Genomic DNA, 17,169 nt, shown 5'->3' with positions numbered 1-17,169 from the left:
CAATTGCTCGAACTATTGCTATTATTGTCCTCTTGGTGATATTAATGGCATTCTTTCTCACCATCTTTTCCTCTTTACAAAAATAATTTGAAATAGTTTACAATAAAAGAAAAATGCAATAGGGCAGTTAAAATAAGAATCTATATAATGCATGGGCAGGAAATTGAGACAAATCATTAACTATTAAATGTGATGATGGCCAGGAATCTGTGGTATGATCGCCTCAAAATGGATTTGTCAGAAGAAAATGACTGGGGTAGAAGATTTTTTCTTTATTTCTGATTAGGACTGATGAGTAGGGATAAAAGTATCTTAGAAGGCTGAACTGTTATGAGCGTTGATATTGAAGTAATTGGCAAGGGAAGGCTAATGAGTTTTTGGCAATCTGGCATGTTTCTGAATGGTTTTTACAGAAATCTTTTCAACAAGTTATTGTTTGTTGGTATAGTTATGCTTTGTTTCTTGTTCTTCCATCTTTTATTTTTAATTCCTAGGGAGAACGTGGATTCCCAGGCAGTCCCGGTTTTCCTGGTTTACAGGGTCCTCCAGTAAGTTATACAATTTGGGATTATAATGAACACAGGAATTGACAGAAGGTGCAGAAGTGTAGAAAGTGAGCTCAGTGCATTCATGTGGAGCAAAGTAGTACATTTGAAACTAGTAAATTATACAACTGAAGTAAAGTCTGTTGAAATGCACCATGAAGCTTTGAGTGAGGCTCTTCCTGGGGACAGTGTGGGCTTCAATGTCAAGAACCTATCTGTAAAAGATGTTCGTGGTGTCAATGTGGCTGGTGACAGCAAAAATGATCCACCAATGGAAGCAGCTGGCTTCACGGCTCAGGTGATTATCCTGAACCATCCAGGCCAAATCAGTGCTGGATATGCACCTGTGCTGGATTGTCACACAGCTCACATTGCTTGCAAGTTTGCTGAGCTGAAGGAGAAGATAGATCGTCATTCTGGAAAAAAGCTGGAAGATGGTCCCAAGTTCTTGAAATCTGGTGACGCTGCCATCGTTGATATGGTTCCTGGCAAGCCTATGTGTGTTGAGAGCTTCTCTGACTATCCTCCTCTGGGCCATTTTGCAGTTGGTGATATGAGACAAACGGTTGCTGTGGGTGTCATCAAAGCAGTGGACAAGAAGGCAGCTGGAGCAGACAAGGTCACCAAGTCTGCCCAGAAAGCTCAGAAGGCTAAATGAATATTATCCCCAATACCTGCCACCCCAGTCTTAATCAGTGGTGGAAGAATGGTCTCAGAACTCTTTGTGTCAATTGGCCATTTAAGTTTAATAGTAAAAGACTGGTTAATGATAACAATGCATCGTAAAACCTTCAGAAGGAAAGGAGAATGTTTTGTGGACCATTTGTTTTATGTGTGTGTGTGTGTGTGTGTGTGTGTGTGTGTGTGTGTGTGTGTGTGTGTGTGTGTGTATAGCAGTTTTAAGTTATTAGTTTTTAAAATCAGTACTTTTTAATGGAAACAACTTGACCAAAAATCTGTCACAGAATTTTGAGACCCATTAAAACAAAAGTTTAATGAGAAAAAAAAAACTAGTAAACTATAAAAAGATTTTTTTAAAAAAAGAAGTTGGTAGTATAGCTCTGTGCTGGGTAGAAGCAAGGATTCTATTGTATTTAATATAAATGTCATCTCTAAGTATCCTAAGATACTGTTTACTTAGAATGACCCTACAGTAGTCTATTTAATTGACTCTATTTGGAAAGCAGTGTGTTCTTTTGTTCACACCCCTCTCATATATATAAAATAATTTTTTCCTTTTTAAAAATAGGGACCTCCTGGGATCCCAGGTATGAAGGTAAGCATCTCATGCTAGGAAAGTAAACATTTTGAATAAGATACTCAGAAAGCTTGCAACTTCAATCAGATAATGTCTCTTGACTTCTGCCTTAAAGTAGATGTTTCTAGAAGTTGTGCAGATACCCACAAGCCCTCCTTAAGTAATCTCCGTTGTTCCATGGAAGTATCTTCTATGTGCTGATACACTTGTAAATGTGTATATCAGACTCAAGTTTCTTTTTTCTTTTTTTAAAAAAGATTTTATCTTTTTAAAAAAGGGGGGACAGAGGGAGAGGAAGAAGACTCCCTGCTGAGCAGGGAGCCCCATGTGGGGCTCAATCCTTGGACCCTGAGATCATGACCTGAGCTGAAATCAGATGCTTAGCCGACTAAGCCACCCAGGTGCCCCTCAAGTTTCTGATACTTTCAGTTCCCATTACATTTTATTAGAGTTGACCATCTGCTCTCTCTCTAAAAATGCTCTTTTCCCTGACTTCTGTGACACTACGCTTTCATGATTTTTCTTCTGTATCTCTCTGGTCATCACACAGTCTTCTATACAAGCTCATTCTGTTCTATGTAGCAGGTATCAGGACACAGTTCTGACCCCTTTTTCTCTTCTATGCCTAGCAATGTTGTTAAAGCTCATGTATTGTTTACAATACAGCTACTGAATACCCACATTTATATCTCTAAAATAGACTTTTCTTCTGAGTTAGATGCATGTATTAAACTGCCTCCCTGACATCTCTACTCCAGTATCTCTGAGACATTCAGATTAGCACGTTCAAAGTTAACCCAGACCCTTAAAACCTGAGAGTTAGTATTTACATCTTCTACTCCTTCACACACCTCATTCCATTCTATTACTAAATACTGTTAATTTTGCCTATAAAATATATCTTAAATTCATCTACTTTTCTCCATCTCCACCGCCACCACACTAACCATAATGTCTCATCTGGACTATTATAATAGCTTCTTAATTAGTCTTTTTTTTCCACTACTACCCCCTCACCTCCCAGCCTGACTTATTCTAGATTAAGTAGTCAAGAATGATCTTTTAAAAACATAAATCAGTAATTCAATCTCCCTGCTTAAAAACTTTCAAGGGCTTCCCACTGCATCTGAGATAAGGTCCACTTTCTTTTTCAAGGCCTGTAAGACCTGCATGTTCTGGTCCCTTCCTACACTTCCAGACTTCTCTTTAAACCACTTTTCCCTTGGCTCGCTGATCACACTGGTCTGCATTAAGTTATTTGAATGTACCAAGCTCTTCATTTTTTGGGTCCTTTGTAGATGCTACTTCAACTACCTGATACTCTTAATTAACCCATTTTTACCTGGCTGACTCCTGATTATCCTTTAGATCTCAGTCTGAATGTTATGTTGCCTTCACAGATTGCCCTTTTTTGACTACCCAAACTAATTCCTCCACTATTTGTTTTTTTAATTGAAATATATTTGATGTATAACACTATAAATTTAAGGTATGCAACATGTTAATTTGATACATTTATACATTATGATTGCCATTGTAATAATTAGTGCCTCTATCATGTCACATAATTATCACTTCTTTTTAGTTCTCCACTATTTCTTTATCATGTCCCACGTTGTTTTTCTCCATAGCCTTTAACTGAACCTTTTGTCGTCTTAGTTGTTTACATGTTATGATCTGCATTTCAAAACCAGTACATTGTTAGCACCATGAGGACAGAAGTCTTGTTTATTTCCTTCACTACTGAGTATCCAGAGCCTAACAAAGTTCTTGGAAAATAGTAATAATTAATAAATGTTTTGTAATGAATGAGTAACTGACGGTACCATAGGCCCTTAATAAATTGATTGTACTTCAGTGTATTCTGGCCACTTCCCCATTTCCCTTTAAAAGGTAAATTTATTCATGTTAATTACTGAGATTGCCTAATCTTCAGAACATTTATATGACACATTTAATTCTCAGATCATTTTTTGTGCTCTTGCCCATTTTCATGTGTCATAACTGTTACTTAGAACTTCCACGGATGATTTCTTTCAGGGAGAACCAGGCAGTATAATTATGTCATCACTGCCAGGACCAAAGGGTAATCCAGGATATCCAGGTCCTCCTGGAATACAAGTAAGTATCCAGTGATTTTCTTCTTCACTATATTAATTAAAACAGATCACAGCATCACTTTTCTCTCTTCAGCCTTTAGTTCCTTCTATTTTAGTTACAGAAATTATCTGAAGTTTGATAGACATTGCATGTACCTCATACCTGAAAACAAAAGCAATCTGGACCAGGGAGAATTTTATAGAGGACTGCTTTATTCTTTTATCTTTCTATGCAGTTTCCATGGAAATTTTTGTTTTGGGGTTTGGCAGCAGAAATACACTTCTGTATTCTTATTCTTCTGCTGTGAGGATCAGTAGGTGGTAGGAATAGTCCTGATTATTGTAAATGGTCTGATTAAAAATAAAAATTGCAGGTCTCCCATTTAAGATATTAGAAGACATCATTTGTAACACTGTTAGTTATGCATAATATATGAACATATTTTGAAGGCTGAAGGAATAACATTTATGCATCGTGAACATCAAGTATAATCTTAGGGAAAAAAGTTATGTTAGCCTATAGATAACATGCATAAAGACAGCAGTATCTTTTGAGTATTTATAGATCAGGTAGTCAACTTCCTGAGGTTTATATTTCACAAAGATTGATCCCTTTGCCAAAATAAAGTCAGTACTTTCTAATATTTGATTACTTAGATACACTGTTGGGGAATTTTTTCATTAATTACCAACTCATTCCATGCTTGACAAAAGCCATCCTTGTGGTCTTAAGTACTCTCAATCTTGCCCTTTATCCCTTATAATTTTTTGTTATGTAATATTTGAAAATGCAGCAGAATACATGCAAAATATATGTTATGAAACATAACTACCAAATGAACACCTATGAATCCAAAATAACATTTAAGAACTAGAATATTTCAAATAATTTTGAGTCAACCTGGGGTTTCCTTGACAGTCACATCCTTCTGCATTCTACGAAGATATAAGTACCATTTTGAGTTTTCTGTTGCTCCTTAAAGATAGTTTGTCATAAATACATATATCTCTAAACAAGAGTGTTTAATTTTGCTTTTAAAATAACATGACATTTATATAGTTCTGCAACTTTTTCCACTAGCTATATTAAGATACATCCATATTATTGTATGTGACTGTAGTTCATTCAGTTTCACTCCCATATAACATTCCATTGTGTGAACATACTACAGTTTGTTTCTCTGATCTCCTATTATTGAATATTTGGTTGTTTGGGAATTTTTTTAAATTACCAAATAATCCAGGATTTATACCTAGATATAGAATTGCTGGATTTCACTGAAGTCAAATTTTCAGCTTTTGAAGATGCCAAATTGTGTTCCACAAAATTTGCATCATTCCTTTATCTGTTGTCCCAGTTATTCTCACTTCCTTCTTTGTCTTAATAATCTATTTTTTATTTAATTTAATTAATTTTTGCATCCTTTAAAAATTTTTTTAAATTTTTTATTCTGGTATAATTAATATACAATGTTACATTAGTTCCAGGTGTACAATATAATGATTCCACAGTTCTGTACATTATTCAGTGTTCATCAAAATAAGTGTACTCTTAATCTGTCTCACTTATTTCACCCATTCCTCCATCTGTCTCCCCTCTGGCACCATCAGTTTGTTCTCTTTATTTAGAATCTGTTCTTTTTTATTGTCTCTTTAATTTCTCTGTTTTGATTAAATTAAATTCTTAATTTAAATTCCACATATGACTGAAATCCTATGGTATTTATCTTTCACTAACTTATTTCGCTTAGCACTATAACTTCTAGATCTGTCCATGTTGCAAATGGCAAGATTTTACTCTTTTTATGGCTGAGTAATATTCCAGTGTGTGTGTGTGTGTGTGTTTGTGTGTGTGTGTGTGTACACACACACCACATCTTCTTTATCCATTCATCTATGGATGGACAGTTGAGTTACTTACGTATCTTGGCTATTGTAAATAATGCTGCAATAAACATAGAGGTTCATATACATTTTCAAATTTGTGTTTTCACTTTCTTTGGGTAAATACATAGTTATTTTTTATTTTAAAACAGAGAAGCCACCTGGAAACTGGTAGTCCTTCCCTTCCCATTTGTAGCATAAAAGTCCCACTAAACACCCATCTTTATCACTTTATTTTGTAAAACTTCCTTACTGTGTATTTGTCCTACATTTGTTATCTGCCACTGTAAAACATCAGTTTTCTAAAAGCTGTAGCCATTCTTTTTAGTTGAATTTCTTTATAGTTACTTAATCCTTTTATTCTTATACATTTTAAAATTCTGCTTATAATACTGCAGAATTGTAGAATTGTGTAACCAAATTCTGGCAATTACTTAAGTTAAAATTTCATTCATTAATTCTTTGCATGATACAGTGAGAGGTTTTTTTTTTTTTTCATCGTTTTCTTCACTTCCTTTATAACAGGGCCCAGCTGGTCCTACTGGTTTACCAGGGCCAATTGGTCCCCGAGGACCACCAGGTTTGATGGTAAGCTTGCTTCTGTAATTTCATTTCTCCTACTTTAAAAAAATTTTCTCTCAGGAATAGTAATATTATTTCTACTATTTGAAAGTATAATGCATTTTCAATGTTTATGATCTATATTTTTATTTTATTTTATTTTTTTAAAGATTTTATTTACCCATTTGACAGAAAGAGAGCACAATCAGGGGGAGTGGCAGGCAGAGGGAGAAGCAGGCTCCCCACTGAGCAGAGAGCCAAGGACCCTGGGATCATGACCTGAGTTGAAGGCAGACACTTAACTGACTGAGCCACCCAGGAGCCCTATTTTTATTTTTTAAATATTATGTATTTACTTGAGAGAGAGAGAGCAAGCACAAGCGGGGGTGGGGGGGGTGGGAGAGGGAGAAGCAGGCTTCCCGCTGAGCAGGGAGCGCAACCCGGGGCTCTATCCCGGGACTTCAGGATCATGACCTGAGCCCAAGGCAGATGCTTAACCAACTGAGCCACCCAGGCGCCCCTATGTATATATTTTTTTATTTGCAGGATATTTTACAATGCTATGGTGAACAATATATGTGCTAAGTAATAGCTTCATTTTATAATTGGGGGAAAATGAGGTACACACAAAGAAAGATTTAAAATAAAATATTTCATTGGTTACCTCTTGATGTGTCAGTGTTAAAGTTGTAGCCATTGCAGTCAGTCTTCTAGGGCAGTTCTCTAGTCACTTGATGAAATATGTTTCTTCAAACTGCAGTTTTCTGTTTAAGAGGAACAAAAATGGGTATTCAGAAAAAAATATTGGCTCTCATTTCTGAGGGGCCTGTGACAAAACAGTAGGATTGATGAGGGTAGTAAATCACTCTGCAATGGGGTAAGGATTTGTATACCCCAGGAAAGAAGCAAAAACTTCTAAAGACTTGACTATGCAGCTAGTTCTGCTTTACTACCTCTATGGTCACTCATATTTTCTACTGTAATTAAATTCTGAGTATTTTTGCCCCTGAAATACTTCGATTTCATTCAAGTCATGTTTTGGACTTAGAGCTTTGCCTTTTAAAAGGGAAAGAAAATTGTACTTCCGTAAAAGTAATTTCTCATGTGCCACTCTCTCTCTCATCTACCATATAGCCACTCTCTCATCTACCATATATTTAAGTGACAGTTTTCATTATACCTTTATAGATGGCACAATTTTGCTTGTGACAATTGGTCCTCTATTTTTGAATGAAGGAAATAACATTTGGAAAATACTAAAAGAATCTACCAGAAAAGATTGTGATTTCTGCTTTCCTGGAAATATCTACACGAGGATTAGAAAACCCCCTTTGTTTAGTCTATTTTAGTTGTAGACATCCTGCAAAACATGAGACTCTGGACTATGGCACTTTTTCCTAACTCTGTTGTTACAGCATCAGTATACCCTAGGTGTGTTACTTCTTGAATTTCCTCAACTCTTGTGGCTATATAACTGATTCACTCTGCACTTCTGAATGTTCCTTCAATTAACCCTGATTCAACAGGTTGAAGCGAAGTCTTAGAAATGCCACCAGGGTACAATATGTAAATGAATAGATCCATTGAGATCAAAGAGGTGATACACTTGGGCAAACAAATGCCTATTTAACTTTTCAAGCCTTGAAACATTACAAAGTCAGGTCACATAAAAATAAAACTGAGCTAAAGAAGTAAACACATGCTTTTTAGAACTAGAGAGTTAATTGCCTTATGACACCTAAATTTCTTACCTATAATTCTGACATGAGAAATTTTATATGTTTGTTGAGATTAACTTTTGTATTGGTTTTTGGCACTGGGGTGTTAACCCTCTGCCTCTACATATCCTTGTATTTCTTCCCCTGCCCACTTGTATGCTGTCACAGGAAGTTTTCACATTCATCTGGTTTGTTAAAATCAATTTGAATGTGAGAAAAAAAACAGGAAAATATTATTTTGAAGGGTTTGTCCTTGCTTTTTATGAAACCAAATAATTATTTTAAAACTGAATAATTTTTTAATAAACTTATTAATATATCCCTTTTTTCCTTTTCCGTGTCTTCTATTCTTAGGGCCCTCCTGGTCCACCAGGACTTCCAGGACCAAAGGTAATTTTCTTTTATGCACATTTTTTATTTGGTGTGAATTCTTTCTGTTAGTGTCAATGAGATTTTAAACTAAAACCTCTCTCTTCAGGGGAATATGGGCTTAAATTTCCAGGGACCCAAGGGTGAAAAGGTGAGTAAAGAAAAATGTTGATTATTCAGCCCTCAGTTTTCTCCTTTCCTCGTCATTTGAGCTCATCTTTTTGCTTCTTGCATCTGACTTAGCTTACATTTTATATTATTGTCTGTGTAAATTATGAAATATTACTTTCTTATTAAATCTTGCAAACAGGGTGAGCAAGGTCTTCAGGGCCCCCCTGGGCCACCTGGGCAGATCAGTGAACAGAAAAGACCAATTGATGTAGAGTTTCAGAAAGGAGATCAGGTGAGTATGTAGAGAGGAAATCAATGAACATTTTGCTATAACAGTGGCATTTCATTAAAATGCATTCATTATAAGTTGAAATATACTTATATGTGAAGGTACTTTAAAAATAACAAGAATTTGAGATGATTAAATTTTTAAAGAGCTTTATTGAGATATAATTTACATACCATACAATTCACCCATTTAAAGTGTACAGTTCTATTTTTTTTGTATATTCACAGGGTAGTGAAACCATGACTACAATCTAATTTTAGAACATTCTCATCAGCCAACCTCCAAAACCCCATACCTATTTGTTGTCACTCTTCATTTCTCCCCAAACTCTTAGCCCTAGGCAACCACTAACCTACTTTTTGGCTCTGTAGATTTGCCAACTCTGATCACTTCACATAAATAGAATCATACAATATATGGTCTTCTGTTTCTGGCTTCTTCTACTTAGTATGTTTTCAGGTTCTTCCATATTGTAGCATATATTATACTTCATTTCTTTTTATGGCTGAATAATGTTCCGTTGTGTGAATATTCCACATATTGTTTATCCATTTATCAGTTGATGGACATTTGGATTGTTTGCATTTTTGGCTGTTACGAATAATGCATTCATGTACAAAATTAGGTCATGGTAAGGTCGATGGTCATTGTCTTAGATGACTGTCTTCTCTACATTTCACTGATATACAAAGAGTATTATTCTATAAACCCTTGTGTTTAGAAGTAGTACCTTGCTTCTACTAGAGTAGATGAGATCATACATATCTTTTATAGCATAGTGACCCACCCTTGAACAAAGTGTGTACATTGTTGTTTCACTTTAAATGCTAATAATAAAGTTAAGAATAAAGGACAAATTATATTGAAACTCCACCATCAATATGGATTTGGGTCATTTAATTCTCTGCCAAATATATGTGTGTTATATGGCCCCTGTATCTCCTAGTTTTAGGTATTCTTGCTTTTTATAAAATGTATCATTAATAATTTAATTTTAAGTGTTGTCTTTTTATTTACCTCAAAACTCAGCTTGTACATACATTAGAAATGAACTGAAGTAAGCAAAGATGGCTCTTGGTTCTTTTGCTTAGCAGATTTCAACTTTGAATTAGAAACATCCTGTTATCGGGGCCCCTGGGTGGCTCAGTTGGTTAAGCGACTGCCTTCGGCTCAGGTCATGATCCTGGAGTCCCGGGATCGAGTCCCACATCGGGCTCCCTGCTCAGCAGGGAGTCTGCTTCTCCCTCTGACCCTCTTCCCTCTCGTGCTCTCTATCTCTCATTCTTTCTCTCTCAAATAAATAAATAAAATCTTAAAAAAAAAAGAAACATCCTGTTATCTTTAGTTATACTGCCTGAGTCTATAGTACAGTTTGTTAAAAGTATTCTTAGCTAGCTCTAGTATTAATGTTGCTTTCCTTTCCCCTACTACTGCATAGGGACTTCCTGGTGACCGAGGACCTCCTGGACCTCCAGGGATACGTGGTCCTCCGGTAAGTTACCTAAAATTCTTTAATGTCATTTAATGTAAATTGGTATTGATACATAGCACTCCATGAACCAGTGTAAAACTACTTTTGTTGTACAGGGTCCTCCAGGTGGTATGAAAGGTGAGAAGGGTGAGCAAGGAGAGCCTGGCAAAAGAGTAAGTATTATGACCCCTAATTCTTTTTGCAAAAGATTTTGAATGCATGTTTGTGTAATTTTATTCTTTCCTCTTAAATCCTACTTTCTTTGTCTCAAAATGTCATATTCATTTATTTATATTACAATATTGAAGTCTGAAAAGTCTACTTAATAGTCCAAGGCAGGAATAAAGCTTATTATATTCTTTAATCTCATACTTCCTAAATAACAAATTTATATTCTTGCATTTCTTTGAATCTTATAGGGTAAACCGGGTAAAGATGGAGAGAATGGCCAACCAGGAATTCCAGTGAGTAGATAAAGCCCGTCCCCTTCACCTCCCTGCCCCCAAATAGCAACATTTGTATGTGGTTGTAGAGAAGCAGGATGGCAAACAGGCTTGGGTTTGGCAATAGTTACTATGAATGGAAATTATACCTTCTCTTTTGAATATGAATTGAAAATTTCTTTGTTAAAAAACAAAGTTCAGGTTTTTTAAGTCAGATTTATTGAGCTATAACTTGTATACAGTAAAATGAACCATTTTCAGCATACAGTTCTATGTGTTTTGGCAAACACATACAGTTGTATAACCAGCTTTAAAATCAAAAACAGTTCCATCACCCTCAAAAGTTCCCCCAATGTTCTTTTGTAGTCATCTTCTCCCCTACCACCCAAAGCCCCTGGCAGCATTTGATCTGTTCTCCATCCCTATGATATTCCCTATTCCAGATTGTCATTTAAATGGAGTCATATTATATATAGCTTTTTGAATCAGGATTCTTTCACATAGCATAATACATTATACTATTTATCAATAGTTCATTCCTTTTATTGCTGAGTAGTATTTGATTGTAGGAATGTACCAAGGTTTGTTTATCCATTTATCCACTGGAGGATATTTTGGTTGTTTCTCCTTTGGGCCATTATGAATAAAACTGCTCAAAACATTCACATACAGTATTTTGTGTGAACATAAGTTTTTTCAATAAAAGTTTTTGACAGATCATTCTAATTACTAAAAAATAAAGAGGAAAATTTAAACATGCAAGTCTAGGAACATTATTTCAAGCAGCCTCAGTATCAAGAGTATGCACAGTAGATGTTAAAAGAGGTTTTCAAGGACAGAAAATTTGATGAAATTTTGGAGACCATTCTGAAGGAAAACAGTAATTCTTAACAAGCTAGAAGTTGAAAGTATTAAAATCAGATAAGTTGGTTTCCAGATGATTTTGCTAAACAGGTAGTCCTCAATTTGTAAACTCTATAATCACAAATTACTTTAACATAAAATGGCGTAAGGAGGTAAATTTAGGGCCTTACCTCCTGACAGATTGGTCTTTGTTTCATGATTTAGGCAGCCATGATGGTCAATAATTGCCTCTGATTGTTTTTGACAGATATCTTCAGGGAAAAGACTGTTCTCTGTTTTCACTGGAAAAACTCAAGTCAGATCAAATAAAGATAGTCACCAGACAGGTCAAATAATAACAACTCTTTGGGACTAGGTCTTCGAAGAAGCTCCATCCCTGTTCTTTCCCTTCCATTTGCTACTAGGCTGCTGGTTTTCACCTTGATTGTGAGCTGTTGGTTTTCAAGGATATCATTCAAGGGACTGAGGAAGGGTGATGGGACTAGAGCAAGATAAAATGCTACAAAGCTCTGTGATCTTACCAAGATTAAGTCATTTTGTTTTCCCCAACAAATACTTCCTGGATTGCTATAAGCCTTTGGTTAATTTCTAGTGTTCTAAAAAAGTTGACTCTGACCATTTTTGCCAATGTTCTTTGTTGCTTTTATGAAGGAGAGGGTGTTTAGACATCCTTACTCCACCATTTTTGCTGATGTCACCCTGATCTCTATATTTTAAAGGGTTTGCCTGGTGATCCTGGTTACCCTGGTGAACCAGGAAGGGATGGAGAAAAGGTAAGAATTTTAATACTTTGAAGTGACCGGTTTTATTCTACTTAACATAATCCTTTTCTTTCCCAAGTTTGAGTTCTAAATGAAAAAGTTCTTAATAACTTAGCTTTTATATTCAAAACATACCTTCCTTATTCCTCTTTTGGTGTTGCTCCTTTTTCTTTTGTATCATTTCCTCTGAATTTTAATTCATTGTCCTAAATCCCAATACATGTGGTGGAAATACATGAAGAATTGTTTAACTTTAGCATTTCCATTGTGAAAAGTTGGTGCCTTCATTTTGAGCATGTATCGGCAAAACTTTTATTCTCTAGAAAGTGGATTCAGCACTATTTTAGTGAGGTCCTCATACTAAAAAGGCTCGTAGCTGTGAATTTAGAATGTCTCCACTAAACATTTCCATTCTCTGTGCAATTATTGTCTGAAAGTCTGTGGCTAATTCTTTGTCACTTTTTTTTTTCCCATTTGGCGATACAGTCTGACTGAAGGTCATTTATTTAGTCATCTATTTTAAAAAGTGACTCTGAAAAAAAAAAGTGACTTTGAAAGAACGTGTGAAGCCCACATTTCCCTTATTTATAGCAGACCACAAAAATATCCAGTTTTCCGATCTCTGTGGTCTCTAATTGCTTTATGTGAAAACCAATACTGAAAAGCTTTGTTTTGCAGGGCAAGGAGGAAAAGGTGCTACAAACTTGAATGTACCCAGAGGGTGCATGTTTTAATGGTGGTTTTTCTCTAACCTAGATCCAACTTCAAGCTTGGACTAGGAGGCACAGCCAGAATAAAGGAAGATAATAAATACTCAGAGAACAAGATTTTTTTTTTTTCAAGTAGTAAGTGAAGTGATAGGACTGAGTAATTCTTTAAACTAAATGAAGCTTTTAGATAGATGAAGAGTTCCTATGAACAAGCCTAGAACAAGAATAGAGGTCTGAGAGAGACATCTATCCTTAGGTCTTGGCCAGTAGAATAACAGTTGCGTACTGTGTTTTTCATGCTGTTGTAGCTACTGGTTTAGAGTAACCGTTTTGTCTCTGAATTTGTCTTTCATTAGTTTCTAAGAGGTAACCCACAAAAGCAATTATAATTAATTAGCTGTTGCTGATTGTAGTTAAGTCCATTAGCTCTAACATATCTGTCACGAATGGAAATAACACTAAATTTATGCCCTTGACAAGTTTTGTTAAAAGAAACATGGCTATATGCAAAAAATATAACAATTTTAACAGATTCTCGTGGTACCAATTTTTTTCAGTATCTTCTTTATAGAGTATTTATACTTTGTTAGAACATAGGAATCTTAAAATCAAAGGATGTTGCATCTAGAAATACCTTAGAAGTCTGGTTTATATATAAGGCAGATAAATTCATTGATTTGATCAAGATCGTGTAGCTAGTAAATCTGAGACAACATCACCAGTCTTCCTGCGCTTATTTCAGTACCATCTCATTACCTCACGTTGTTTTCTCTTTGAGATATGTTATTGTGGATTCCTGGGTCTTTATGAAACTTAGTTATCTGCTATGTTTTTAAGGAAATCGATGTTTTCATGTGATTTTTACTAATCTACTTTACACTTGTATTAAACAGGGCCAAAAAGGTGACATTGGCCCAACTGGGCCTCCTGGACTTGTAAGTTTTTTTTTAGTCTTCATTTATCAGATTTATGAATGCATTTTTATTTTTGTGCCTTAATATCCTCTGTACCTTTTCCTCGTAAAACACAAAATTCCAAGTCATTAGTAACTTTTACTGGCTTAAAAGTCTACATCTAAAAACTTCAGTAATGTTGACCTCAATGTCTTTGTATTGTTCTGCCTGTATATTACTTCTCCATAGTAAAGATCCAAAATTATGGCATTGGGTTGTTTTGCATCATGATTGCTAAATTATTTCTCAAGTAACCAGCAGGTGGTGCAGGTGGTGCTTATAAGGGTTCAATAAAAGAAACTTGGGAAACAAGGGATTGGCCCTTTTCCCTGCAGAGCTCTGGAAAGATGGATTTGGTCTTAATAGGTTTTCTCAATTTGTAATTGTCTGATTCACACCTCTTTCTTCCTTGGGTATGTGCTTTCTAGGGGCTCTTAATCAAATGTAGGAAACTGCTCTATGAAAAATTAATTAGGAGGTTTACAGATTTTACCATGTTTGCATTCACCATGGAATTTAAGTCAAATATATTTCCAATCATAATAAGAATAAAATATCATTGCTACAGTTTGACATACTGGCTTTCCTTTGGTTGAAATTTGTTAAGACTCTGGGTTTTATACTGCATTGAATCTGCAACGGTGCAAGTGTCGTAGCGTCTGTATGTTCAGACGTTTGAGTAACATTAATTCTTGCTGTCTATAGTCAGTCTCAGATATTGATACTTAGTGCTTAACAAATCTAATGAGGATATACTTAAATATCTTAGACAATTTTTATTCACTTTCTTAGCTCTCTGAGAAATAGTTCCTTTATAAAATGAGATAATAACATTTTGATAAATAACAGAAGAAATGAAAATTTTGAGAATGCAGTCCTATCCAGCAGCTTTTGAACTTTCCCTTTTGAACTATCATCTCCATTCTAGGTCCCACAACTTTCAGTCTCCTTTTGTCTGAATATTTCTTCTATCCAATAGAACCAGGATGAAATATTGCACTTTGCCAGTAGGTGTTGATTTGTTCTTCAGTCCAACAGTCTCTTAAGTCTAAAGCTTAATTATCATTATAGCTCCATGAGATTACTTTCTTTATATTTCAAGTACTTAACATGAAATTCTTTAGACACTGAGATTCTAAGAAGACCAAGAGAAAAGGAATGATCAATTAGTTGATTCTAATCAATAAAGCCATCCTAAAAGAGATGAGTTTGTTTCATTTTGTTTAGAGGAAGAAAGAAATGTGGGTTGTTAAAGGGAAATATTGGGAAAAGGCATTATAGATATTTGAAATGGCATATTCAGAGTGAAAGGCAAGAATGTGCAAGATGCATGAAGTGGTCATAATCAGACAGACCTCACTCTCCTAAAACTTCACTGCTAGAAATAATAGGAGATGAAATAGGTGAGAGAGGTCTTGGAAGTGAGAAGAGATTTGACAGAGTCCAGGGTGAAAAGTAGCATCAGACATAGTAAGAAGTAGTGAGCAATTTTGAGTCCTTAAATAGGGTAGCTAACACAGAGAAATTGATTTTTGAGGAAGTATATCCTAGCAGTAGATTTGGATTGAAGGGGAGAAGCTCCAAGGTGCTTCTGTTAGTCCAAGTGTGAGATGGGCATAGTAGCTGTGGCAACAGGAAAGAAGGAGGCAAATTAGAGACACATTTTCAGTAAAGAATTATTAGGCTTAGGTAACTGGAATGAATTGAATGTGATAAGAGAATTCAAAAATAATTCTACCTCTGCAAGCCTGGGGCTCAGGAGGGTGGTAATATTATTGCTGGTATTAAACAGTTTCTAATTAGTTGAAGGATAGGAGTGATACGGAATGTGAGTGATAATCTGTGTAGTAGTCTTGATGATTTTGCATTCGGAGCTTTGTGAAAATGATGGCACTGTAATTGTATGTAGCTGCTAGATTATTTTTAGGAGAACAGGCCTCTTCCTCTTTGAGTTCCTTAATTTTTTTCTTTCATAATAAAGGTAATTCCTAGGCCTGGGACTGGTGTAACTGTAGGAGAAAAAGGAAACATTGGGTTACCCGGCTTGCCTGGAGAAAAAGGAGAGCGAGGACTTCCTGGAATACAGGGTCCACCTGGCCTTCCTGGACCTCCAGGTAAAAGAGACTGTACTTAATGTTCTTGTGTTTATAGCATCTTTGCTAATTCACATGTCCAGTATTATCGTACTGGTTCCAGGATGAGCATAGCAGTAGAAGACATGAGTATCTTTTAAATGACGGGAACTTCTCAACTCATACTGTAGACTTTCTCACCAAATTTCTCACCTGTACTTTATTTTTTTAAATTTAATTGTATTATGTTATGTTCGTCACCGTACAATACATCATTAGTTTTTGATGTAGTGATCCATGATTCATTGTTTGCGTATAACACCCAGTGCTCCATGCAGTACGTGCCCTCCTTAATACCCATCACCAGGCTAACCCATCCCGCCACCCCCCCCCCCTAGAACCCTCAGTTTGTTTCTCAGAGTCCATTGTCTCTCATGGTTCATCTCTCCATCTGATTTCCCCCCCTTCATTTTTCCCTCCCTTCTCCTAATGTCCTCCATGCTATTCCTTATGTTCCACAAAGAAGTGAAACCATATGGTAATTGACTTTCTCTGCTTGACTTTTTTCACTTAGTATAATCTCCTCCAGTCCCATCCATGTTGATGTAAAAGTTGGGTATTCATCCTTTCTGATGGCTGAGTAATATTCCATTGTATATATGGACCACATCTTCTTTATCCATTCATCTGTTGAAGGGCATCTCGGCTCTTTCCACAGTTTGGCTATTGTGGACATTGCTGCTATGAACATTGGGGTGCATATGGCCTTTCTTTTCACTACATCTGTGTCTTTGGGGTAAATACGCAGGAGTGCAATTGCTGGGTCATAGGGTAGCTCTATTTTTAATTTTTTGAGGCACCTCCATACTGTTTTCCAAAGTGGCTATACCAACTTGCATTCCCACCAACAGTGTAAGAGGGTCCCCCTTTCTCCACAACCTCTCCAACATTTGTTGTTTCTTGCCTTGTCAATTTTTGCCATTCTAACTGATGTAAGGTGGTATCTCATTGTGGTATTGATTTGAGTTTCCTTGATGGCTAATGACGAACATTTTTTTCAT

General features: G+C 35.8%; 1 protein-coding gene across 2 annotated transcripts in view; it reads left to right on the top strand.

Annotated features, from left to right (window-relative positions):
* COL4A5 (collagen type IV alpha 5 chain) overlaps nt 1-17,169 on the top strand; it is a 227,603-nt gene that overhangs the window by 119,060 nt on the left and 91,374 nt on the right. For both annotated transcript variants that reach the window (XM_028089734.1, XM_028089732.2), the window contains exons 7-19: nt 495-548; nt 1,795-1,821; nt 3,844-3,924; nt 6,312-6,374; nt 8,420-8,455; nt 8,544-8,585; nt 8,745-8,837; nt 10,273-10,326; nt 10,422-10,478; nt 10,725-10,769; nt 12,332-12,385; nt 13,977-14,018; nt 16,018-16,150. In XM_028089734.1, the coding sequence (XP_027945535.1) occupies nt 495-548; nt 1,795-1,821; nt 3,844-3,924; nt 6,312-6,374; nt 8,420-8,455; nt 8,544-8,585; nt 8,745-8,837; nt 10,273-10,326; nt 10,422-10,478; nt 10,725-10,769; nt 12,332-12,385; nt 13,977-14,018; nt 16,018-16,150 (781 nt within the window). The remainder of the gene's footprint in view (nt 1-494; nt 549-1,794; nt 1,822-3,843; nt 3,925-6,311; nt 6,375-8,419; nt 8,456-8,543; nt 8,586-8,744; nt 8,838-10,272; nt 10,327-10,421; nt 10,479-10,724; nt 10,770-12,331; nt 12,386-13,976; nt 14,019-16,017; nt 16,151-17,169) is intronic.

Source organism: Eumetopias jubatus, unplaced genomic scaffold, assembly GCF_037043125.1.
Source record: "Eumetopias jubatus isolate StellerSeaLion01/CBP00866 unplaced genomic scaffold, mEumJub1_p1.0 scaffold_11, whole genome shotgun sequence".
Taxonomy (NCBI): domain Eukaryota; kingdom Metazoa; phylum Chordata; class Mammalia; order Carnivora; family Otariidae; genus Eumetopias; species Eumetopias jubatus.
This window is presented reverse-complemented; position numbering and strand designations above follow the sequence as displayed.